The sequence below is a fragment of the Phyllostomus hastatus genome, unplaced genomic scaffold (genome assembly GCF_019186645.2).
Source record: "Phyllostomus hastatus isolate PE091 unplaced genomic scaffold, TTU_PhHast_1.1 phas_contig_10, whole genome shotgun sequence".
Taxonomy (NCBI): Eukaryota; Metazoa; Chordata; class Mammalia; order Chiroptera; family Phyllostomidae; genus Phyllostomus; species Phyllostomus hastatus.
The window spans coordinates 2,099,457-2,126,254 of record NW_025333499.1 but is presented as its reverse complement, the minus strand read 5'-3'; the positions used below and the strand labels follow the sequence as shown (position 1 = coordinate 2,126,254).

At 36.6% G+C, this 26,798-nt stretch overlaps 1 protein-coding gene across 14 annotated transcripts in view; it reads right to left on the bottom strand.

The window, feature by feature from the left end:
* Positions 1–26,798, bottom strand: part of HUWE1 (HECT, UBA and WWE domain containing E3 ubiquitin protein ligase 1) — a 156,512-nt gene that overhangs the window by 80,649 nt on the left and 49,065 nt on the right. For 13 of the 14 annotated variants that reach the window (XM_045832740.1, XM_045832716.1, XM_045832783.1 and 10 more), the window contains 13 exons: positions 16,317–16,379; positions 14,237–14,314; positions 13,345–13,392; positions 13,197–13,265; positions 12,557–12,656; positions 10,674–10,774; positions 10,242–10,392; positions 9,978–10,105; positions 9,208–9,348; positions 8,896–9,001; positions 6,200–6,319; positions 5,586–5,687; positions 5,036–5,116 (listed from right to left, as the gene is read on the bottom strand). In XM_045832740.1, the coding sequence (XP_045688696.1) occupies positions 5,036–5,116; positions 5,586–5,687; positions 6,200–6,319; positions 8,896–9,001; positions 9,208–9,348; positions 9,978–10,105; positions 10,242–10,392; positions 10,674–10,774; positions 12,557–12,656; positions 13,197–13,265; positions 13,345–13,392; positions 14,237–14,314; positions 16,317–16,379 (1,288 nt within the window). The remainder of the gene's footprint in view (positions 1–5,035; positions 5,117–5,585; positions 5,688–6,199; positions 6,320–8,895; positions 9,002–9,207; positions 9,349–9,977; positions 10,106–10,241; positions 10,393–10,673; positions 10,775–12,556; positions 12,657–13,196; positions 13,266–13,344; positions 13,393–14,236; positions 14,315–16,316; positions 16,380–26,798) is intronic. The other variant, XM_045832792.1, reaches the window with a different exon arrangement.

The window sequence follows — 26,798 nt, the reverse complement described above, 5'->3', positions numbered from 1 at the left end:
TGGAGGACATCTCAATATAGGTATCCCCATTGCTCATATTTTTAAACTCCTGGGTGGTAGCTAATGGCCTCATTTCTTTTTTTATGGTCAATGGGCTCAAAACAGTTATCACATTCAGGATCATGCCCTACAGAGCTTTCCACATTGGGAATATATTGCTGATCAGACCTGGCATATTATAATTAAAGTCTCTAATGTCTCAACTCATGCCAAGGCCACCACAAAGGAAGCTCATTTTTATGCCATAGCTGATTAACTTGCTCATGCTTTTCAAGTAAGTTCAGATACTACTCCCTGACCAGGGCTCAATGGGTTCATAAAACCTCCAGTCATCACAGTCTCTGGACCTTTAAAACATGGCATCTCCATGCTTCTAGCTCTAGTCCAAACTCAATGTGATCTTTGCACCCTGGCCTGCCATTGGCATAATGACCAACAGGAATCCATACAAAGGGTTGAATGCTCCCTCTCTAAATGGCAAAGTCATTTTATTGAGCCACTGCCCCAACCTGCTATGCCCTCACAAAGACTGCTATATAAGTCTGCTCTTGGTTTATCCTACTGCCAACACCACTATAATAGGCCTCACTAAATAAACATTAGTCCTCTTTGGACTTCCAGGTAACACTGACCTGGACCAGGGTACACATTCTACTGTTCATTCAGTCTGGGCATAAGCCATAAAAACAAGGCATCACTTGGAACTTCCAATTTGTCTTACTGTCTGCAGACAGCAGACCTAATAGAGACAAAATGGCCTACTCAACGATGCTCCTTGAAGCTTACAAAATGGACAATAATCTCCTTACATGGGTTTCTTTTGTCCACTTTCTTAGTTATCCTGAACTCACAACCTTTTAAGTCAGATGACATCCTAACAAAGTGTGACCACAACCTCTACTCCCTTTCCTAGCCACAAAAGGAGACACTTTCCATATAAGAAGCTATGATACCCAAACAGAAATCCTCCTCATTTAAAGACACCTCCACTTTTTGATCCTGGTGCAATCTGTGATAGATCAGTGCCTGTACTGAAAGTAGACAGTAAAATTAGATTCGCTGAAAATTGAGGGCCCTCACCTATATTGAGATTACCCTCCCAAACAGACTATTCTGTATGTCACAAGAAAGGTCTCTACCAAAGTCCTTTGTCGATATGAGAGTTTTAAAGGTTCACTAATTAGAGGTCTCTCTTTTCGTGAAATGGAGGTCTTAGTGCCTGCCTGGTCCCCCCCCCCTACAACTTTATGGTTCTTCCAAAGAGAAAGGAAGTTCTTAAATTAGTTCCTAGTACCAATATTCTTAAATAGGATGGTAGTTCTGGATCCCCCCTATTACAGAGATATTGAATGGGAAGCCACTAGAGGATGTGGAATAACAATGCCTGTGACTCCCACAATACATGGGCACTTCCAGCATGAAAAGACCAATAGACCACAGGTCTGAAAATATGTTACATTTTGGTTCTGGTTGACCTGGCAATGCCTCATTTGGCTCATGGCTTGGGTCTGGGATTTTACAGCTCCAGCTCAATGTCAAACTCCTTGGGTTCTTTTGGTCTACGCTATGGCCTCAACTGTTTTGGGTATTTAATCCATCTACACTTTCCCCACAAGAAATTAATTACTCTGTAACACCTGGAGACAAAGAAATATTGATCTTTAGTCACTTTTATAATTATTTTGCAAATGCATGAAACTTTCCATCAAAGTTTTAGAGCTACGCCAGGACTCCCATCAACCCAGCATCCTCGATGGCAATTCCAGCACAACTGATTGCCCAGCCTCAACGCAGACACTCCCAGATGTTAACTGACTTTATTGTTGCTGCCATATCACTCATCACAACTCCACAGCTCCAACAAACAACTGATTTCCTCTCATCTGACAGCCCCATTTCATCTGAAATGGTTGTGGCATTTCACTCACCATTATTCCACCATCACCATCCACGTTTCATATCTTCCTCAACCTGATGGACAATATTTATGTAATAGTAACAGAAACTGTCACCTGAGCACTAAACCTCCAGCAATGTTACCAGGTGCCCTAGCTAATGCAACCACTTATGCAAATAACTTGCCTCCTTGGAGGTATTTAATATTCATAATGACTACTTGTCATCCTCTCTAATTTGTCCACAATATCCATGATAGTGTTAGTATCAGCTAGACTAGGAACAGAGAAAAAGCAGATATGAAGAAATTAAAATGTGGCAGGGCTAACACAGGAGACAAGAGAGAAGAAAAGGCAGCTGGGAAGTCAAAAGGAATATAGTTGGGCATATATCAATAAGTGTGGTAGCAGAGCCAAAGGTAGGATTGAGGAAGGATGAGAATTTTTTTTTTAAATCTTCATCTGAGGACATTTTTTTCATTGCTTTTATACACAGAGAGGAAAGGAGAGACAGAAACATCAATGTGAAAGAAAACCGTTGATTGGCTGCCTTTCTTCCATATGCACTTGGACTGGGGACCAAACCCATAACCTGGGAATGTGCCCCTTACCGGGAATTGAACCTGCAACCTTTTGATTACGGGATGACACTCCAACCGAGCCCACACTGGCAAGGGTGGGATGAAAATCATTATTTGGTGGGTTTCCACATGGAATTGTTGCAGGAAACACCTGGTGCTTCCCTACTGACTTGCTTGTCCTAGCCTTCCCAACCAACTGAGATTCTACACTATGATGCTCCCCTTTTGACACTATTTTGCCCTCACATGTCTGGCCTGATATAAGTTGGGCAGTAGAAAACTCCACCCTCCAAGCCCCTTGGGCTACTAGTTCTGTCACACAACTCCTGCTCTTTCTGAGAGCAGGGGTATTTAATCCATCTTTCTGAGCAGGAGTTGTGTGACATATACTCTACTATATCAACTACTCCCTTCTAACCCCGACACCCTGACCTGTTTCCTATGACTATTTAGCACCCAAGGTACCCTAGATCTAACTAGAAAGTCTTTAGCAAGTCTTACCACAAAAGAGAGCAATGAGCTATCCTTTTACCTATTATATCAGGCCTTATCACCACCTCTAGTATAATGGGCACAAGTTTAGGTATTTTCAATTCTGTAAGAGGCTCACCTCATAGAGACTACTCAGACAATGGCACAACTCCTGGCGGATCACATAAACCAAACAGTTGAGGCCATAGAAGCCCTTACATGAGGGACAAAGCAATATAGTTGCTGTGATAGTTGGTAATCAATTGGCATTAAACTAGCCAGTAGTATGTCAAGGTGAAGCTTGTGCCTTAAAGAGGACCTCCTGAGGCATGTGGATCAACAGTACAGGAAAGGTATACAGAATAGTTCAACAAGTAAAACAAAAAACCAAAACAGCCAATTATATTACTAAAATGCCCCAAGAGATTCTCAGGCCCCCTCCATTAATTTCTTTTCTGGACCATCTCCTTTTGCCTGGGGTGAAAGGCTCTACACTACTATACATGGACCTAAAATAATAATGCTGGCCTAATTATTTGGGCTAGCTTTGCAAATTTGGTCTCTCTGAAGTACAAACTTTTTAATAAGAAACCTGGGAGGTTGTTATACTAATTCAAATGCCAGCAATGAATTAAGACTCTAGAGAAGAAATTTTTGACTTCCACTGACTTGTTTTTAGTGTCTCAGTCTCGTTTCCTACTTCCCACATACATTATCCTGAGAGGGCTTACCCTTACCTGTTCTCCATCCCTAAACCAAAAGCACTTATGTCCTCTTGCAGCCTCTTTTAAACTTCCCCTTTATAAAAAAGGTCTGTGCACTTGTTTCTCTCTCTCTGTTAAGGGCTTTCTCCCAAAGTCATTCTTTTGTTGTCTTTGACCTGTAACTTCAGCAGTTTCACAGATCTTTCTTTTTTTTTTTATCATACCAAAGGAATACTGCTATGAGGGTTGCCGTCTGAACTTAACCTTGGAAGGGAGCCCGCCCATGTCAAGGCGGAGCTGCTATAACGCAAAGAAATACTTCCTCAACATGATATAGAGGAATAAAACCTTCAACTCAAAACTTTCTGCTAACCTCAAACTTAATGGTCAAATACTAAATGCTTTGCCCCATCAGTAACAAGGAAAAGACACTCATTCTCACCACTTTCATTTAGCCCTGTATCAGAAATCTCTGCCAATTCATTAACATACCACAACAAACAAACAAGAAAACTATAAAGAAGCAAAACTGTCTATTTGAAGATAACAAGACTACGCAGAATATCTTAGGACATCAACAAAACAATTATCAACTACTAAGTGAATTCGGCAATGTCACAGGATACAAAGTTAATATACAAAAATCTTACATTGTTTCAGCAAGGAGTATCTAAGTTGTAGTAATCAAAATTACTCCCTCCAGATATTCCAAAGTATTAAAAAATGTCTACTACTGATACAAGGAAGTTTCTCTATTTCTACACCTCCCACTAAATTCCTTTATAGTTTTAAGGATAATTCTAAAAATCCATGTATTACGTGTATTGCCCTGAATACGGATGGCACTGAATAAATGCCAGTTAGTAAAAATGAGCAATACTGAAAGTAGTGCCATTATCAAATCACAAATGACTGCAAAGTACCCATAGCATCTAAAACTGCATTTTCTACAGTGCGAAACAATTTTCTACATTACAGCTTGCAGGTCTGAAATTCAATTCTGAGAATGGAAGCCATTCTAGTTGGATTTTCCAGACCAAGGTTAGGGACTAATCACTGAATAAACTCACATTTCTTATCACACTTGCAGTATAAATACAGCACGAAAAGCCAAGTGTAAAATACTAATACTAATGATTCACAATACAAATTTACAAATTTACAAATGATTCACAATACATTGCTTATACAAGGTATATTTGGCATTTAAAAAGTGGATATTTAAAAATGAATTGTGACCTTTCTATATTTCATCACCAACTAGAAAGACACATGACACAGTGGACAAATGTACATAAATAGTAAAGTTGTAAGGGTAGAAAACACACAGAGAACTCTGCCAGGTTATTCCAGTTTGCTATAACAAAATATCAAGCCTACTTACCTAGGAGAAAAAGTGATGGGCCATAGTATTCTGCATTGCTGATGATGTGTTTCAGGGAGGTAGGCAGAGAACCATCCATCACTAAGACAAAAGTGAACGTGAAGGAGAATATGAACAGTCCAGTAATATTTTGATGGGTGGGGATGATGGAGCAATATATCACATATAACAAACACTCTGTGGTAAACAAAATTTGTGTTGATTCCCATCTAACAGCTTCTACTTGTCTATCCTCTCCATATCCTATTATTTATTCCTTGTCCAGACAATAGCCTTTTCACAGTGAGTCAAGAAATAAAATACAGACACAAGAGAGTTGGAATTGAGTACAGAGTCAAAAGCTGGAAAAGGAAAAAACAGGTGAAATCATTATGAAAATTTCCAAATGATCCTCAGGTTTGGGGAAAGTGAAACTAAACAACTAAAAACTATTCAAAATGGCATGTCCTTTTCCTAAGCCTGCCTTCTAAAACAAGAGTAGCTTTAGAAAGCAAGAACCAATCTTTGGAAATCTCAAACATATTTCAAGAAGGTATTTAAAATCAAATACCATGTCTTATGCCATCTGAAAAGGCTGGGTCTTGAATGGCCTTCTTGAGGAAATTCAACATGGATTTGAGAAGTGCTGCTCGTTGTGGAATACACTGGACTCCTGGCAAGGGAGAAAGAGGATTACATTAGATTCACCATTAGACAACAGTGAGCAGGCACATAAAACAGATTTTTACACGACTCATATATACTATAGCAACACTAATAGACATGTGAAATGAAATCTCTGGATGTTAGAAAGATACTTGCCTAAGGTGGAACACTGAAAAAATAAATCACCGAGGACTGAATAAATCTAACACTAAAGTTAAAAGCCCAAAGTAAAACAGAAAAATTACAAAGTAAAAAGATTAACTCTCTGATCCTTAGCTCCTGGTTTCAGTTATTACCTACCCTCCAACTTGGCTGTTGTGATGAAATAATCTATGTATGATCTTTAGAAAGCTGTAAAATGCTATGGAATAAATATTAATATGAGAAAACAAACACCAGAAGGACAAAATAACATGCCTAGTTATAATAAGCAAGCCTTCAACCACTCAAGCTCCCCCCAAAGGACCCTCTTCACTAGTAATTCAGTGTGAAAGATGGTGTATCTATGTGTCTACATACCAGGACGGGGGCCAGGGCAGATAGTACTGCTGCTAGAACTTGTTGCCCTTAATTCAACATCCAGACGGTGCTCCATAGAGGCAGATGATCCTGGACTATTTTCCATAGTCACATCTGCAACTAAGTAAAAGTTAAGATATAAAAACTAGTTAGAATAAAAGGTACCACCAAAAGAAAGATTGTTTATTTTTTCCACTAAGGTGAAATGAATGATGTCAAAATGGATATCAAAATGGAAGAATTAGAATACTGAAACCCAACATGAAAATGTTGGCTTTCCACCAAGAAATAGAAAGGTAGTTATGATACATTGAATGAAAAATGTTGAGTATGTTAATAATCTTATCTTTCCATTTTAAATACTATATACTTACAGAAAAAATACAGTAAAAAATCTATATACTTATGTCAACATGTACTTGCATATGCATAAAAAACCTGAAAAAACAAACAAAACAACCAAAAACCAAACCCCAAAAACCAAACAACATCCCCCCCAAAAAAAACTATACCAAAGTAGTACCTATGGTGAGTAGGGAGTGAGCATTCATCTTTACTTTATAGACTTGAATAGGATAATTTTAATTAAGAGTACAAAATACACAATTACTTCTTACAACTTATAAAATATAATAAAGCTCCACTACTGATAGACCATTGTTTGCATTTTAAAATACTTTCTTCCAAAACCTTTTTTATACACATACATATATGTGCCTACTTATATAGGAAGCAAAAACTCATGGTTTTATAACCTGCTTTTCACTGAATGTAAAATTTTCTCTATGAGAACACCAGAATCACCTGGTTTGATTGTTAAAAATATAGATTTCCTGCTCTTCACTTGCAAACTTAATGAATTACCATATTAAGCCATGCATGATGCACTCCCATGTATAAGTGCACACCCACGTTTTTGACCCAAACTTTCAGGAAAAAATCTTTCATTTTAATTTTTTAACCAACTTTAAATTTATTTATTATATTTAAAAACAAAACCAATGATCATATTCCAGGGTATTATTTTACATACAGATATCTTTATTGCTTTCTAGAGTTACACTTTTAATGCATAAGTATAAATAAAAGAATTAAAAACATTTACATAGATACAGAATTAGTACTACCCATGTATAATGTGTATTCTTATTTTTCCCCTCAAAAATTTGGGCAAAAAAGTGCATTATACATGGCAAAATATGGTAATAAGCACTGTAAATGGGGCTCTAAATATTTTTTAAGATAGTTTTTTAAAAAAACTTTATTTACTTAATTTTAGAGAGGGGAAAGGAGGGTGAAAGAGAAGAAGAGGAACATCAATGTGTGGTTGACTCTCACATACCCCCAACTGGAGACCTGGCCCACAACCGAGGCATGTGCCCTGACTGGGAATTGAACTGGCGACCCTTTCATTTGCAGGCTGGTGCTCAATCCACTTAACCACACCAGCCAGGGCAAAATCTTTAACAAGCACTTCAATTTATGCCTATGCTTACTAAAGTTTGATAACCACTGATTTATAATGAGCAGTGATTTTTCAGAATAGTTTTCTACACCATACCATTTAAATGTCCCACTCTAGAATCTTACCCATAACTCCAATACTGGCTTGCTCAATAATAGACTAGAGATAGAAATTGGGTAAAGGGACTTCTAGGGACAGCAATGCACACAGGTAATTATATTCAGAAAAAAAAGGGATGGTAACCTATGGATATTTAGTGTCAAGAATGAAAGCATCATAAATTCTAATAACTTTACTATAAGCATAACAGATACATGTAATGACAACATGGGTCATGAAGCTAAGATTAATTTAAATTCTGAGAAAGCTATTTTGGATATGATTTTTATCTTTGGTAATATGACTATGAACTATGCATTGGGTGCAGGGAAGTTTATAAAAAAGATACAAATGATGCAGATTAAGAATATTTGGTCTTGCCTCAGCTGGAGTGTCAACCTGCAAACCAAAAGGCTGCCAGTTCAATTCCCAGTCAGGGCACATGCCTGGGTTGTAGGCCAGGACCCCAGTGGGGGTCGGGGGGGAAGGCACAAGAAGCAACCACACACTGGTATTTCTCTCCCTCTGCTCCCCCTCTCTAAAAATAAATAAATTACATTAAAAAAAAGAATTTTGGCCTTCTAGTTCTCTCATTTAATGATTTAAAAGTTGTTCCCTATCCAACAACTTGTAGATCACCTCTCCTTTGCCTTCTCAAAAGACCCACATAGTTTTGGAGTTAGAGTCTACACTTTCCTTATCTTTCTGAAACTTATTTTAAACACCTACACTTTACCAGGCACTGCTAGGTATATGGCAGTGAACAAAATAGTACCTCCATCTTGTAGAGCTTACATTTTAGTGGGAACAAGAAGATAATGAACAAATACTTAAGAAAGCAACTATTAAGTCTTGAAATCAAAACAGATTTAGCATTTTAGAGTGAACAGAAGACTTATAGCAGTCTTACCATCTGCTTCACCTTCCATCTCTGTTCCCAACAACTTGTGCCTCACTTTTCTAATAATCCTCATGAAAATGTGTAAATCATAGATGTAGAAAATTTGTTTTGTTTTGAAAATGTATACAAATCAGTTGTGCACTTTAGAATTTATGAGAAAGAATAAAAATTGGGGTTGCATGAGAGCTAAATATCAAGCACCAAAGTATTGACTTAGTAACTATTAATTACCATCCATATCAGTTTCCATTTCTTCTCCTTCTTGTGTAGTACTAGGTCTCTGGATCTTTGGCTTGATCACAAAGGGACATTCTTTTCGGCACAAATCTACTTCATGCTACAATCAAGGGAAAAGTAGTAAGAAAATCCTACATATACACCAGGGATTTAAAAATAATTATAATGTCACATGCAGATAAAAAAAAAACTGGTTTCTAAAAACAGAAAAGGTATAAGATGGCTCTTTAAGATTATAAGGGTAGTTCTTAGGCTCAGGTCTCACTGAGTATAAGTCTATGTAAAGTGCTCCTTGTATAATAATACCTCAAGTCTATAAATGAAGATAGAAAGTCCACTATGGGATTGAAATGCTGCCATATCTAGGTTGGTGATGAGGTCAACCACTCTGACAGCTCTGGTAACAAATGTTATCTGGTCCTGTTCATCGCCAAGAAACTTTATGACCTATAAGGAGGAGAAAAAGAGGCAAAACCAAACAAAAAGAAACAAAGCTGTAAATAATGTAATCTTTTGGAAACATGAATTCTAGGGTCTCAGGGAGGCACCAAGTACAGGAGGGAAAAAACATATGTTTGAATTTTGATGCTTGCCAAATGATAGCTCTATCACTTCTGGGACTCAAACCCCTGAGGTAATGGGGACATGGATTACTTTTTAGAATTAAATGAAATATTCGAGAGAAAAAAGCTGATGCCTAGTGCCCAATACCTAGTAAAGCTTATTAACAGAACAACTTACATCGTATCTCTATATATATTTTCTTAAGTGTCACACCTAAGGTCATAATATGTGGCAATGCCTTGACTAGTCCTGGGGCCTACTATCACACCATCTGGACTAGGATTAATTTGTAATTACAGAGAGAGTTGCTCTTACAAGTTGTTAATGAGATAACTAGAAGGCTGAACTATAAAAATTAAGCATAACATTTTCTAGTTAAGCTTTCTTATACTATCTGCTCTCCCTGTGAACCATTTTAAACATGCAACCCTACACCTTCTCTTAGCTTATCTCCCCACCACATATTTTTTGGAAAACAAACAAACAAACAAACAAACAAAAACCTACAGCACCTTCAATAAGGCTTCCATCATTCCACAGGAGACCAAGGCTTCACCACCAGCGTCATAGCTGGCCAGATGGTATAAAAAAGAGAAGAGAGCAGTGGCAAACTGGTGAGGGTATGGATCCATGGAGGGATCTACAAGGGGGGTTGGAAGAGGGAGAGAAAAGAATAAGCTCAGATTAGTGTTAAGCTGACAGGATGTTAAACAAAGGCAGACAAGCAAAGGGTAGGATTCCTCTTGTTGCCTGAGATAACAACCATAAAAATTTACCAATCATGGCCTGGATACAGTTCCGTACAAGTACAGGCAGAAATCCATGATAAGATGCAGTTCCAGTACAGTCAATAATACTGCTGAGTTTGGGAGTTCTCTCCAAGTGGACAATTGATGTTAATGTTCGTAAAGAAGCAGCTTTAATCTCCTATGAAAACAGAAGGTAAACATGGTTTGTGTTTTAAATAAGTAGATGACTAAAACAAATTGTAACACCCCAAACTCTAAAATTTAGGTCACTCTACTAGTAATTGCTTGTGGAAGATGGAACTCTGTTGAAATGTTAACTTTGCAGCTAAACACCCAGAGGAAGAAGTAAAAGGGCCAAGATTCCCTCTAGGGGTTCATTTTAAACCCCTGGGAAATATCAAAAGGCAAATACACACACAGAAGCCTAATATACACAGGAGAATATTAATAAATACTTACCATAAGCTGCTTATCTGTTATCTGAAGGACATCTACCAACTCCTCTATCAACCCATTATACAAGATACTGTTTGCTGACTCCTGCAAGGCATTGGAATACACTGCGAAAGGAGAAATGACAGCATCTTTGAATTCTAAAGGACTGAATCAAATATGATAAGCTCTGGATGCCCACCCAAATAACAGATATTCCTATTAATGGTATCGGTATTCTTGACCAAGGATTTTGGGAATGGAAGCATGAAAAGAAAATGAGTGAATTTTTTATAACATTACTACTCGACATGATAAATCAATGATGCCTTGAACACAGACTTCCACATTAGTCTTTTCATATACTTGCTTTCGCTGGAAACACAAGCTGTAAAGAACAGCATTTATGGACTACTGCAGACAAAGCCAGAATCTTGTATGACAACGGAGTAAAACCTGAGAATGCATGTAATGCACTTTCAATGAATCCCCACACAGAGATAATACTGGGCCAGTCTCCTGCAAACTAGTGGGATTAAGCACTTTCAGTTTTCAACAAACATTTCCTGAGCACTTAACATATCAAAAGTTATACTAAGTATGAGTATAATGAGAAGAGTAGGAATTTCACTTCAAAGAACCCATATTTTAAAAGAGCAGATGAGTAATACAATAAAAGTGGCAATGTCAATAGGCGATACCATTTCATACCTTCTAAGTGCCTAGCCTGTGCTAGTGGCTTTACAGACTTTTGTTTAACTCTCCAATCAGCCTATAAAATACATGGCCTGTCTAGAAAAAGTTCAGCCATTGTTAATATGAGAATGGCTTGTGTGATATTGATGTAACCTGGTAGCCAAGGAGAGTAGATTGGAATGCACATACATGAACAGTAAAGACTTTGAGTGAGCATGTGTACTACATGGCTGTCACATTCAAAATGACTGAATCTGCATCAAATTTTGTGAACATTCCTCCATGGAAACTATTTGGATATTTCAGAAGGCTGCAGCTATGGGTACCTGGTGATTGGCAGCTTCTTCACGACAGTGTGCCTGCTCATGCATTATGTCTTATGCAGAATTTTTTGGTGATACGTCAAATCACCCAGGTGACTCAGCCTCCCTACAGCCCAGATTTGGTGCCCTGAGACTTCTGGCTTTTTCCAAAAGTAAAATCACCTTTGACAGGGAAGAGATTTCAGACCATTGATGAGATTCAGGAAAATATGACAGGGCAGCTGATGGCAAATGGGAGAAGTGTGTGAAGTCCCAAGGTGCCTAGTTTGAAGGAGACTGAAGTGTCATTGTCCTATGAACAATGTTTCTTATATCTTCTTCAATAAATGTCTCTATTTTTTCATATTACATGGCTGGATACCTTCTGGATAGACCTTATAAATACTGGCCCAATATTAAATGAGGAAACCGAAGCCAAAAAGATAAACACGTGGCTAATAATTTGCAGTCAGGATGACAGCCCAGGACTGACTCCAAAACCAATCAGTAGAAGTGTACAGTACTGACTACCTAACAAATAGTTTCTGACTTATTTAAAAATTATACTCCTGAAGGGCACAAAAGAGGAAGATAAAATGGCAACAGGAAAGCCAGGGGAGATGACTACCTGAAAACAGAACAAAGATCAAAAAAGAGAACAGAAAAAACAGAACAAAGATCAAAATCAAAACTGAACCCATGTAGTATATTGATAACCATCTGATCCAACATTAAGGAGCTTAAGAATGGTAAACACAGTGAACATTAGGAATGCTAGCAATTTTACAATTTAATTTGCCACTTAGGTAACTACAAAAGGCCTCACAGCAACAAAGACAGATCAAGTTCCAAGAAAATCAAGTCTAAATTGCCTAATTGGGGCCTGTTAATTATACAGCATTGTTTTCTTACCTAATATAGATATTGCATGCAGCCTAGCCTGAACAGCTTGTAATCGCTTCCTGTGATTAGAAAAGCCATGGGCCAGCCGTATGTGTGTAAATAACAGCATCTGTAGAGATATAAGACCTAAATTAGGAAATCAATAGAAAAGGTGACTATACTTTCTGATGGCTAAATAATAACTACTAAGCTATTTGTAAAATGGTTTACTGTTGCTATTTGTTAAGGCACCAAACAGAACACTTCCACTCTGAGGTTAGCTGACAAAATGGGAGTGAGAAAACAGAGGCACACAGATTTCTATTATCCCAGTATAAGCCAACTGTTAGGCAACAAACTGGAGACATTTGGCAAGGATTCTGATTGTTATTAATCAAATTAAGTATTTCATCACCATGACAACGAGCAGAAAAAAAAGCACAACTTGAATCTTTTCTCCTTTGGTATCCAAAGTGTTGTGCTACCACCACTTAACTCTCATATAAACTCTTGGAAGTGTTGGCCTCATAAACAAAGGCTCAGAGTCTCTGATTTGCCCATGGTCTGATTACATTTTTTTTTCTGCTATGGTCTCTCCCAATCGAACATACATCATTAATCTATATGAATATCATCCACCCTCTTTAGATATTTTTAGGATATATCATACCTGCTTATCCTTAGGAATGCTGTACATTTTGGTAAGAGATTCCATGATTTCAGAAGGGCTTTCTGAAATCTACATTAGAAAAAAAAAGTTAGGAACAAAAAGTAAACCCAATGTTAAGAAATAGTCAATAGTCAAAGATTCCTCTTACCTTGTCAAGTTGTTCTATGTGAATATAATGTAGTGTGTTACTAGTTGTCTGAAATTAAAAAGATAGGAGAGTCGTTGAGTCATTACATACCTTAGCTTCCACTGACATAAGACTGCAAGAGCTGTCTGAAAACCAAGATGTCACCCTAAGTTGAAGCCCGACCGAGTGCTCTTAAAATCAAGCAAATTTTAGAGTCTCCCAAAATACCCATTTTATATACCGACTATTCTCAGGAAAGCTTCTTTGAAACCAGTAGCATGAAAATATAATGCATATAACCAGACACATTTCATATTCTTCATTGTCCCCTTTTAACCTTCATTGACTTAATCCCCACAGTCTCTGTATTCATAGCAAAGACTGAATCCACGCTGTTTTCAAGGTGCTGTTTCCATTAATGTAGAAAGTTTATTTTGTTATTATATACTGCAGGCAAAGAAAAAAAATCTTACTCACTAGACCACTTCTAAACCAAACTGAATTTTAGTATCTCTTCAAAGAATATGGAATGACCAGATAATTGAAGCAAGACCCTGGTAAGAAATATATAGACTTCTTGTAGGCTAGATTAAGTAGAGAAAGTCGAGCCATCACTATCCAGACTATTATACTGCATGTTGGAACTGAGACTGAGAAAAATATACAAGTTACAGCAGGTGTCCCATATAAAGAGTCCTGCTTTTGGTAGCTCCAACGTAAGATCCAAACCTATCAGAGCTGGGTGGGCATACAATGAATACTTGTTCTTGAGAAGCTATTAGGTATTTTTAGCTTGGGAAGGCAGCAATGTAGCTCAAAACCATTCCCTCATTTAACTGAGGAGTTCTAGAAAAGTTAACCCCAGTTACAATAGATCACAGACTCTATCAGAACAAGTCTGATTGAGACTCACCCTTTTCTCGATTTTGACCTCGGCCCCAGGGTCTGCATAGAATTCAAAGTGTAGTGTAGTTGCACTGGGTGGGTATTTCTGTGTATAAAGCACATGAAAGAATCAGATACCATCTTCTCCCAAGTCTTCCCTCAAAGTCCTAGCCACTTGTGCAACTTATTGTGGCAGCAGAATGAACAATGTAGTCAGCAGCTACAGTGCCTTCATTCCTTATCTTAGCAGAGCTCAGATGTCTTAAAACAATACAGAATTAGGATAACGGAGCCCAGAGCTCCAAAAGCTTTCATATTTCTCACTTATAAGTTACCAAATTGCCCTTTCTTTCAAGAAATCAATTGGGACTATAGCTATTCTCAAGAGGGAGAAGAGGGGCAAGTCTGCTAAACAGTAATGAATAGGAATCCAAGAAAGAATTGAAGACAAATACAAGGGTCTAGGCACCAGCTCGACAATGAAAAATAAACATTCTTATGGAAACCTTAGTGTGTATTGCTGCCTTTTGAAATATTTTATCCAAACTATGCCTCATGTGTATACCTTCATAATTCTTCATATACTCCTTTTCATACCTTTCTATAACACTTCTCATAATATCCACCTGCTTTTCTGTATAGGCAGATATCAAATGAATATAATTCAGACCCTGACAACACATCTTCTTTAACTCTAGAAAAGCAACATGAAAAACAAAATAAGATCACAAGAGCATGCCCATTAAAATGCATCCTTGATAAAAACCAGGCCTTGGCCAGGTAGCTCAGTTGGTTAGAGCAACATCACACTATGCAAAGGTTGTGGGTTCAATCCCCCAGCCAGGACACATACGAGAATCAACTAATGAATGCATTAATAAGCGGAACAACAAATCGGTGTTTCTGTCTCCCCCTTCCTCTCTCTTATTTAAAATCAATAAATAAAGCTTTTTTTTTAAAACAAAGAAAGAAACCAGTAGCAGTGGTTGCCTCTTGGGATGGAGAATTATTGTATACACCTTTATACTTAGAATTTTAGAAACACGTTTATGTGTTACTTCCTTTCAAAGTACACATATTTTTCAAAGTCTCATATCATGCTAAATACCAATAAATAAAAAGGTGTGTTATTTTTTAACACAGGCAGGGACCAAAATGTGTAATAGACATCCTGCAATCTCAGCAGGATGTATCTTACTGTTTTGACGACATGCAAAGAATGAGACTCTTATGCACAAGGAGGCTCAGAATTAACCAACTAAGATGAACATTAGAACTTCAAACTAAATACACTATAAGATTTATGTAGCTTTGATTATTAAACAGACAACACTCACCTCCCATATTATCCAATATTCATTAATTAATGTATATTACATGAAATATACCAGCCAAGATGGCAAAGTAATTTGTTCTAATTTGTCATTTTCTGTGACCAAAAAAAGCCATTCTTCAAGGGGAAAAGGCTTGCTAAAATTCACTAAATTTCATCACAGCCATCTGTCCTATACACACAACAAACTGACAAAAGAAGTACTTCTGTTGGAAAATATAGTTGCTTCTAGGCACAGAATTTTTATAACAAATCCAGCTGTGCTTTGTGGTTCCACAGTAACATATCAAAGCAGAGGGTAGATGTTCTAAGCTCATAATCTAAGCATGGGTGAAAGAAACAAGCAGGACAGGGCATGAGGGGTAAACATGGAAAGCACACAGAACATGTTAAGTTCTTAACCCTAATGGTAGAACTTTTTCAAATAGCCATTCTTAAATCATGCCAGACTGTCCAGGGTTCCAATAGCTCCAGTGAGAGAATGCAAGTAAATGCACTTTCAGAGATTTTTCATCACTTGCAAACTGATTTACCCAATGTAGTTTTCTACAAAAGAGCTGGGTGTGAACAGATACTGTGCTTCAGATTCTTCGTCTGCTGCCAGCACATTGAGGGTCCAAGCATTTCTAGACAAGGCTTACTATATCACAAGTGCTCTTAGGCTGCTAATGTGAGGTGGCAGCTTTATATACCATATGGTCAGTGTAAAGTAAGGCTTAAAAAGAGAGCATACACAGCTATGCCAAAGACACCCACATCCCAAAGGGTGACTTACCATCATATGCAAGTCTCTGCAACATTCTGCAAGTCCGAAGCCATTCTCCTTTCCACCCCAGCTCTTAGAAAATAAAGAAAGACAGTGTTTAAACAGTGCTTAAGACCTTGTGTTTAAAACATTTAAGAGTATGTGGCTGCCTGGAACACGGTGTTGAGAAGACATATAATGTGAAAGTCAAATAAAAAGAGGAAGCATAAGAAAGCAAAGACTTAAGACTCAAGCAAAGATGGTCTGCCTAAAAGTAATTTCTTTCATGAGATCAATTTCATCATTCCATGAAGATGTTACTGGGAGAACATAAGTGGCTACTGCAAGCAATTTCATTCTATACACCTGCTGTCGTGCTTGCTGACAGGTGAATCTTGTCAGCCTTTAAAGGCCCATCAGGCCTTTAGTACTGTACTCAGCCTGTTCATTTCCCTCACTAGGGTGGAATAACATGCTCTTCGGTTCCTTAATCTTTTACAAGAGGCAAGTTGCAAAGCAGAAGATTCTGCATTACTCACCACTTCTGCCACCACAAAGTCAAAAAAACTCATTAAAAAGTACGAGTCCATAAGGTAATGGGAGAGAATGGCTCACATGTACTCTATCTTTGGCTTCCAAATCTCAAACTCCAGCCATAATCTTTCTTAATAACTAGCCTGCATTTTTAATAGCATTTGAGCTGACAATAATTTTCTTGCCTAATTTGTAACTCTTCCAAGGGTGAATTGAACATCAGCTGAAAACATGCAAGAATAAATGTATTAGCCCCTGCTTTCTGGAACAAGACATACAATTGGGATATAAACCAACTAAAGCTTGGGAAGAAAAGCTAGAGAGTGAAATGCTATGGAGAATAGGGGCTTTTTTTATTCCTGGGAATCCAGAAGGCCAAGGCTAGGCACATTCTCAGAAAAGATCTAAAAAGGTCCAAGTTCACACATTTCTAGCTGCCCGTTAGGCTTTGCACAAGTTGTAAGTGAAGACTAAGGCAGAGTTGTAAACTTTTAGTTGAGTATTGAAATTTAAGACACCAAAATACACACAGAACTCACCTGCAAAGACTGTTTTGTTTTGTTTTTGTTCTAGGAATTTAAGGCAAATCACTAGGGAAGGCACTAAGCCAACAGAACAGACTTCAATGATGACACAAAACAATGAATCATGAGATCAGTTCAGAAAATTCTAAACAAACAACAAACCCTGGAAAGGAGTGAGGATCTAATTTCCAGAGTGACCAAAATTATAATAGTAAAAAAATAAGAGCACATGAGTGACACAGGCAATATAAAGATGTCTCTTGCTCCCCGCCCCTACCATAACAATTTGGCATCCATCCAGACAAAAATGCATTTGTGTAAGCTGTAGAATCCAACCCCATATGCCAAAAGATTCAGTGTGATAAACATATACAGACTTTGGTCCCAGCTGTGAACCCCGCAGTGGCCTGTAAACTTGCCATAGCCACTCTAGGCAGCTGTTTGAGAGCCTCAGGAGAACCCTGTCTTAAATAATCACCCATGGGTAACAAAAGTAAAAGGACAAAAGTATGAAAAATACTAAGGGCTAGCACTGGCTGGCGTGGATTGAGTGCCAGCCTGTGAACCAAAGGGTTGAAGGTCCAATTCCCAGTTAGGGCACACGCCTGGGTTGTGGGCCACGTCCTCAGTGGGGGGCATGTGAGAGGCAACCACACACTGATGTTTATCTCCCTCTTTTTCTCCTTCCCTTCCCCTCCCTCTAAAAATAAATAAATGAAATCTTAAAAAAAATACTAAGGGTTGTCCTGGCTGGTGTAGCTCAGTGGATTGAGCATGAGCTTGTGAAGCAAAGGGTCACTGGTTTGAGTCCCAGTCAGGGCACATGCCTGGGTTGCAGGCCAAGTCCCCAGGGGGACACATGAGAGGCAACCACACACTGATGTTTCTCTCCCTTTCTCCCTCCCTTCCCTTCTCTCTAAAAATAAAAAAAAAAACATAAAAAAATACTAAGGACTAAAATAATGTTAATGAATTCACAACGTAAAAAGAAGTAAATTGTGACACCAAAAACATAAAATGGAGGGGAAGTGTAGAAAGAGGAACATTTTGTATGTTATCAAAGTTAAGTTGTTATCAGCTTAAAATGAACTATTATAAGATGTTCTACATAAGGCTCATGGAAAACACAAAGCAAAAATCTAGATTGGGTACACAAAAAATATGGGGAAGGAAATAAAAGCATATTGCTATGGGAAACCATGAATTCACAAAGGAAGGCAGAAAGGAAATATAAAACAGTCACAAAACTATTAATAAACTGACATTACTAAGTCTGTGACTATCAATAATTACTTTAAATTTATTGATGGATGAGCTGATTTTTCCAATCAAAAGGCACAGAGTGGCTCACTTGGTTGGATCATTGTCCTGAAAACTGGAAGGTTGTGCTTTTGATTCTAGATCAAGGAAAATGCCTAGGTTGTGGGTTTGGTCCCTGGTCTGGGCATATACAAAATGCAACTGATCAATGTTTCTCTCTCTCTCTCTCTCTCTCACTCACACACACACTCACACACACACACACACACACACACACGCTCGCGCTCTCTCTTTCTTTCTCTCTAAAATCACTGAACATGTCCTTGGGTGAAGAAAAATAAATTAAATTAAAATGACAAAAACCCCAATGTATCATTGGCAAATATGTTTTCCCATATGGTCACTTCCCATTTCATTTTGGTGATGGTTTCTTTGGCTGTACAGAAGCTTTTAAATTTGACGTAGTTTCATTTGTTTATTTTTTCCTTTGTTTCTCCAAGGAGTACATACAGATGGCCCATGGACATATGAAAAGATGCTCAACATCACTAGCCACCAGAGAGATGCAAATAAAAACCACAATGAGATACCACTTCACACAAGTCAGAATGGCCATCATTAACAAATCAATAAACGACAAGTGCTGGTGAGGCTGTGGAAAAAAGGGAACCCTAGTGCATTGTTGGTAGAAATGCAGACTTGTGCAGCCACTGTGGAAAATAGTATGTAATTTCCTCAAAAAATGAAAAATGGAACTGCCTTCTGACCCAGCAATTCCATTGCTGGGAATCTATCCTAAGAATCCTGTATCACCAATTCAAAAGAACTTATGCACCCCAATGTTCACAGCAACATAATTTACAATAGCCAAATTCTGGAAACTGCCTCAGTGACCATCAGTAAATGTGCGGAGCAAAAAAACTAAGATACATTGAAACAATGGAATACTATGCAGCAGAGAGAAAGAAGGAGCTCCTACCCTTTTTACAGCATAGATGGAACTGGAGAGCATTATGCTAAGTGAAATAAGTCAGTCCATGAAAGACAAATACCATATGATATCATCTGTAAAAGGAATCTAATGAACCAGAACCAGATGCATGGGACCATGAAACAGTGACTGCAACCGGGGGGGGGGGGAAATAATGGTGAAAAGAAGGGGAAGGGACTAGTTAAAGAACATGTATAAATGACCCATGGACATGGAAGAGGGTGTGGGTACTGACTGTGGGAGTGGCAAGTGGGCTGGGAGGAGGAGAGCAAAAGGGGGGGGGATGGGACAACTGTAATAGCACAATAAAAAATTTAAAGGAAAAAAACAAGACCCAACTATGTGCTGCCTACAAGAGATGCATTTCCACTTTAAGGACACACACAGGTCCAAAGGGAAGGGATGGAAAATGATATTCTGTGCAAGTAGAAAAAAAAAGCAGGGGTAGCTGTATTTGTATCAGACAAAATAGACTTTCAACAGCTGTAACAACAAAGAATGTCATTATTCAATGATAAAGGGGTCAATTCATTATGAGGTAATAACAATTGTTAATATGTATGCAGTGAACATTGGGGCACCTAAATATATTAAGCAAATACTAACAGACCACAAGGGACAAATAGACGATACAATAGTAGGAGATGTCAATACCTCACTTTCAACAATGGATAAACTGACCAGACAGAAAATCAATAAAGAAATCCCAGGCTTAAACTATACTTTAGACCAATGGGCCCAATAGACATATACAGAACATTTCATCCAACAGCAGAAAAATCATACTCTTCTCAAATGACACGGAACATTTCTCCAGATATATTGTGATAGGTCACAAAACAAGTCTTAGCTAATTTAAGAAGACCAAAATCACACCAAGTATCTTTCCCAACCACAATGGCATGAAAACAGAAATCAGTAACAGGAAAAAAACTGGAAAATGAACAAACATGTAAAATCAAACAATACACTCCCAAACAACCAATGTATCAAAAGAAGAAAGCAAAAGGGAACAAAATTTGAGACAAATGAAAATGGAAATAGAATATATTAAAATGTATGGGATGCACCAAAAGCAATTCTAAGAGGGAATTTTATAGGAATATATACCTACATTAAGAAACAAGAAAGACCTTAAATAAACAACCTAACTTCATACCTAAAGTAACTAGAAAAAGAACTAAGGCCAAAATTAGAAGAAGGAAGTTATAAAGTAACAATGATTGAAGCAGAAATAAATGAAATAGAGACCATGAAAAAAGAAAAGATCAATGAAAATAAACTTTTTAAAAATGATAAACAAAATAGAGAAAACTTTAGCTGGACTAAGAAAATAAATGAGAAACAAAAGAGAAGACAGATATTACAACTGATATCACAGAGAAACAAAGGTTCACCAGAGACAACCACAAACTGGATAACAGAAAGTCAACACAATGGATAACCTAGATAACTGGATAAATTCCTAGAAACATATGACCTACCAAGACTGAATCATGAAGAATTAGAAAATATAAATAGACCAATAACAAGTAAGGAGACTGAATCAGTAATCTAAATATACCCCCAAAAGGCACAGAACCAGGTGGGTTTTCTGGTGAATTCTACCACATATTTAAATAAGAATTAACATCAATTCTTTTTAAGTTCTTACCAAAAAAATCAAAGAAGAGGGAATACTTCTAAAACTCATCTTATGAAGCTAGAATTACTATGATACCAAAGCCAGAAAGGACAGTGCAAGAAAACTACAGGACAATATCCCCAATGAACACAAGATGCAAAAAGTATTGTGAAAAAAAAACTAGCAAAGTGAATTGAACAGGAAACTTAAAGGATCACAAACCACGATCAAGTGGAATTTATCCCTGGGATGCAAGGATGGTTCAACATAAGCAAATCAATAAATGTGATACACATCACATTAGTAGAATGAAAGACAAGAATCACATAATCCTCTCAACAGACATAAAAGTGCATTTAACAAAATACAACATCATTTCATAATAAAAACTAAAAAAAGGGGGGTGCATATGAAAGAAACACATCAACATAAGAAAAGCCACATATGACAAGTCTACAGCTAACATCATACTCAACAGTGAAAGGCTGAAAGATTTCCTTCTAAGACTAGAACAAGACAAGGGTGCCCACTTTTACCTCTCCTATTCAATACAGTACTGGGAGTCCTAGCCTGAGTAATTATGCAAGAAAAACAAATAAAAGGCATCCAATGAAGAAAGGATTAAGTAAACTGTCTGCTTGCAAATGATATGATTGTGTATAGAAAACCCTAATGACTACCAAAAAACTATTACAATAAATTAAGTGAAATTGTAGAACACAAAATCAATACACAGGTATCAGTCACATTTCTATACACTAACAATGAGCTATGTGAAAAATAAAGAAAGAAAATAAGCCCATTTATAACAGTACCAAAAACAGTAAAATACTTAGAAATAAATTTTACCACGGTGGTAAAGATCTGTACACTGCCTAGCTACTGGGTTGGCCAAAAAGTTCATGTAGGTTTTTTTTCTTGTATGATGGCTCTAGTAGTGCTTAGTTGTCTTTAACTTCATTTGAAACAATTTTGTTAGATTGTATTGTGACAGCTGTCATATCAGCATGTATTTTTTGAAAAAACATAGAAATTGGTGAATTTTTGTGTAGGTATTTTAATACTGAAGATGGAAGAAAATATGCAACATTTTTGGCACATTAATATTTATTATTTCAAGAAAGGTGAAAATGCAACTGAAACTAAACAGGATTTATATAGCATATGGAGGTGCTGTGATTGATCAAATGTGTCAGAACTGGTTTGTGAGTCTCATGCTGGAGATGTCTTGCTGAACAATGCTCCATGGTTGTGGTAGAGCATTTGAAGTTGATAAAAATAAAATCAAGACATTAATTGAGAACAATCAATGTTACACAAAAGATAGCTGACATACTCAAAATATCCAATATTCAAATCAATAAAATTATTGCTGAAAATGAAAAAAATGTGTCTTATTTTACAGAAAAAAACATATGGATTTTTTTGGTCAACCCAATATAAACCACTAATGAAAGAAATTAAAGAATACACAAACAAATGGACAGATATCCAGTGTTCATGAATTGGAAGAATATTGTTAAAATGTCCATACTACCCATCACCATCTACAGATTCAATATAATTGCTATAAAAATGCAAATGACATTTTCCACAGAAATAGAGAGTAATCCTAAGAACAACAAACCTGAAGGTGCACATTACACTTCCTGACATCAAACACTGTTACAAAGCCACAGTAATCAAAACAGCATAGTATTGGCATAAAAAAACAAATAATCCAATGGAACTGGAATGGTACCCTGAACAACTGACCAGAAGATGAGGCACCAGACAAGCAGACATAGAAGGGCAGCCACAGAAACTGAAAAAGACAAGGAGAGGGGATTAGAAGCCAAGACTATTGCCGAGTCTTTAAAAATGGTGTTTTTCAAAATGTTTAATACTGTGGTAAAAAATACCATGGGTTGGTGAGGAGGAAGAAGCATATGAAACACAATGTTAACAGTTTTTCCTACATGGGGGTGGTATTTTCTTAACCATCAAAACTTAACATGTATAACTTTTGTAAAAATATGAACAATAGTATATTAAAAAATAAATACTGGAAGGTGAAAAAGAAGACTCAATGAACTTAAAGAGAAATCAATTGAGATTACCCAGTCTGAAAAGTAGAAAAAGTAAACATATGTATGAGTTCCAGTAGAAAAGGAAAGAGAAAAAGGGGCAGAGAGATTATTTAAGGAAATAATGGCCAAAAATGTCTCAAATTTGACAAAGGACATGAATCTACAAATCCAAGCTCAATGAACTCCGATATGGCAAATCTACAGAGATCCATAGAAATACACAGTATAATTGTCACAGGCCAAGACAAAGAGAAAATCTTGAAAGTGGTGATAGAAAAGTGACTTGTTATATACAAGTGTTCCTCCACGACAACAACAGGTGATTTACCACCAGAAACTATGGAGCCCAGAATGCAGTGGGAAGATATAGTCAAAGTTTCAAAAGGAAAGAACTGCCAATCAAGAATTCTGTATCTGGCACAATTATCTTTCAAACATGTAGCAGAAATCAAGACATTTCCAGATAAAAGCTGAGGGAGCTTGTTGTTAGTTGACCTCTCAGAAGATATGTTAAAGGAAGTCCTTTAGGCTGAAATAACAGGGCATGGGATACTAGTAACTTGACTCCATATAAAGAAGTAACACCAGAAAGGTAACTATATAGGTAAATATAAAAGTCAGTATCAATGTATTTTTAATGTGTAACTATTTTTTTTACTGTGTTTTAAAAAAGACAACATAAAGAAGTAATGATACATCTATGCTTATGTGCACACAATGTATACAGATGTAATTTGTGGCAAAAACAACATAAAGTGTATGGGAGGGAACAGAGCTATATAGGAGCAAAGTTCTGGTCTACTATTAAAAACTAAGTTGGTATTAAATTGAACTAACTTCATTAATTAAGATGTTAGTCGTAACCCACAGGGCAAACTTTACTAACTAGAGAAAAGAGAAACAAAAAATAGAAGACCTGAACATTAAATCAACTAGACCTAACAGATATATATAACAGCAGAAGACACACTCTTTTCAAGTACATATAAAACATTCTCACAGACAGACCATATGTTAACCTACAAAAGAAACAAAGAAATTTATAAAGACTAAAATCACACACAAAGTATCTTCTTCAATGACAATGGAAAGTAATTAGAAATCCATTATGAAAGGAAATATGGATAACAACCAACGGGTAAAAAAAGAAATCACAATGGAAATTAGAAAGTTCCTTGTGATTAAAAACAATGAGAACACAATATACTAATACTTATGGGATACACTGGAGGGAAATTTATAGCTGTAATTGCCTACAGTTAAAAAAGATCTCAAATCAGTGGTAACCTAACCTTCCACCTTAAGGAACTAGAAAATCAAGAGCAAACTATACCCAAGCAGAAAGCAAATAGTAAAAATTAGAGCAGAGATAAATGAAAAAGAAAATAGAAAAAAAGAATCAAATAAACCAAATCTGGAATGCTTTTAGTTCTTTGGAAGGATCAACAAAAGAGACAAACCTTTAATGAGACTGACAAAGAAAAAAATCTGTTCTCGCTTTCTCTTCCTTTTTAAAATAACATACATTTAGATAGGAAGAACCAGTGAAAAGGCAAAGATTTAAGACAGCTGGCTATTATGTTCCTCTTCAATGACACTGAGAATAAACTACCTGATTTCTTTGCTCTTTACCTCAAAATTGAGCCTATGTACAAAATTGAGATGATGCTTATAGCACTTTTGTGAAAATTAAATGAGATAAGAATTTGTGAAGTACAAGGTCCTACATTCAGTAAGAACTTAAAAAAAAATCTGTTGCTAAGTAAGGCCAACTACTGATGCATTCACTGTGGCAATATGAGAAACATTACCTAAACTGAGATAATCATTATAATGGCATAATATGACAGTATTTAAAATATTCACATATAGAATATAACATTAATTTCTTCTTTGATGGTATTAGCTTCATTCCTTAAAAGACCTTGCTCACCCCAAACAACATAAAAACATATAGTTGTACTTTCTGTCAATGCTTATAGCTTCATGCTTTAAATTACTTTGATGAAGCAGGATCTACCTTAATTACCTTGCAAATAGCTAGCCAGTTTTAAAAATACCATTTATTTAATAATTTTCCTTTTATCCTGCTAATTTAAAATGCCATCTTTACTATAAATTTGATTCTTATATGTTAGATCTGTTTCTAGAAACTTTTAACTGGTCAATTCCACTGTTATTACCACACTGTTTTAGTTCCTGTAGCTTTGTTTTTAAAAGTTTTAATACTTAATAGGAAAAGTGCTTCCTCATTATGTTTACAGCATTTTCTTGGCTATTGCTGAAAACCATAAGGATAAACCAAATTAACACTTGATGCCACATAGCAGAAAAGGTAATTCAATCCAAGGACCTGATTTTGCAAAGCAGAATAAGGTTGAAAGGCGGTACATCTTCACATCTTGCCTTTTGTTTTTTGTGTTGTCACAATTGTTTTAGAATACTTCTATTATTACTGTTACCACAAAATCTCTTTCCATATTTTGGTATCTAATAAAAATCAAGTACCTACACAATTAAGAAAGTTGTAGTAAGCTGGGACCCTCAAAAGAACATATTCAAGCCAAACTTGATTCATGAAAGTCTGTGATGTTGTGACATTTATGAAATATTACCAGTATATTAAATACAAAGAGACATTTCTTACAAAATTAGGTAAAGTTAATATACGAAAACACTGATGCTTGTGTGCTAAGTAAATAACGTAGGATATAAAATTATATACTATATGCATTCAGCTATGTAAAGACATATGCATAAAATGAGGACTTGAAAAAGTGTACCAAAACACTAAGAATATACACATTATGATGAATTTTCTTCTATACATTTTAAAATTTTTAAAATGCTGAGCACATATTTTTAATATAAAGAAAAATTTGTTTTGTAGCCAACAAGATAAATCTATGGAAGGTTTAAGATTCTAAGGTACTTATTAGTCAGTACTACACAGAATAACTAGTTGTTTTCTCAACTACCATGTGAACTTTTTAGAGAAAAGAACATATTTTATACTATATTCAGTACAGTGTTGGTCATATATCTCTTGAATGATGTCACAACTGGAATATTTGGGTATGGATTCAGAGCTAGGTCTCAGGCTGACACCCAGATTTAGAATAAAAACCATACTCCAGCAACTTCAAATATCTAAGACAAAAACAGAAGATAGTAACATTTTACATTTTATCAGGTGTGAGAAGCCTATTGGTTTTCCCCTCAAATAGTATAACTCAGCTTCATTGTCCTCATCTATACTCAATAGTACTACCATATGATCCTGGCAATTAACTAGACACTCAATAAATATTACATCAACCATGCCAGAAAGGCATATTTGACATCACCTCACTAGATGAGACTTGCTAAAAAGCATTGAGACATCAGGGAAAAGACCTGATGCTCTTTGAGATGGAACTACAGTGGAACTTCAGTTCTGGAACTTAATTCATTCCAGAAGACTGAGAAGTGATTTGTTCAAAACCCCTTTGTCACCTGAGAGACACATGA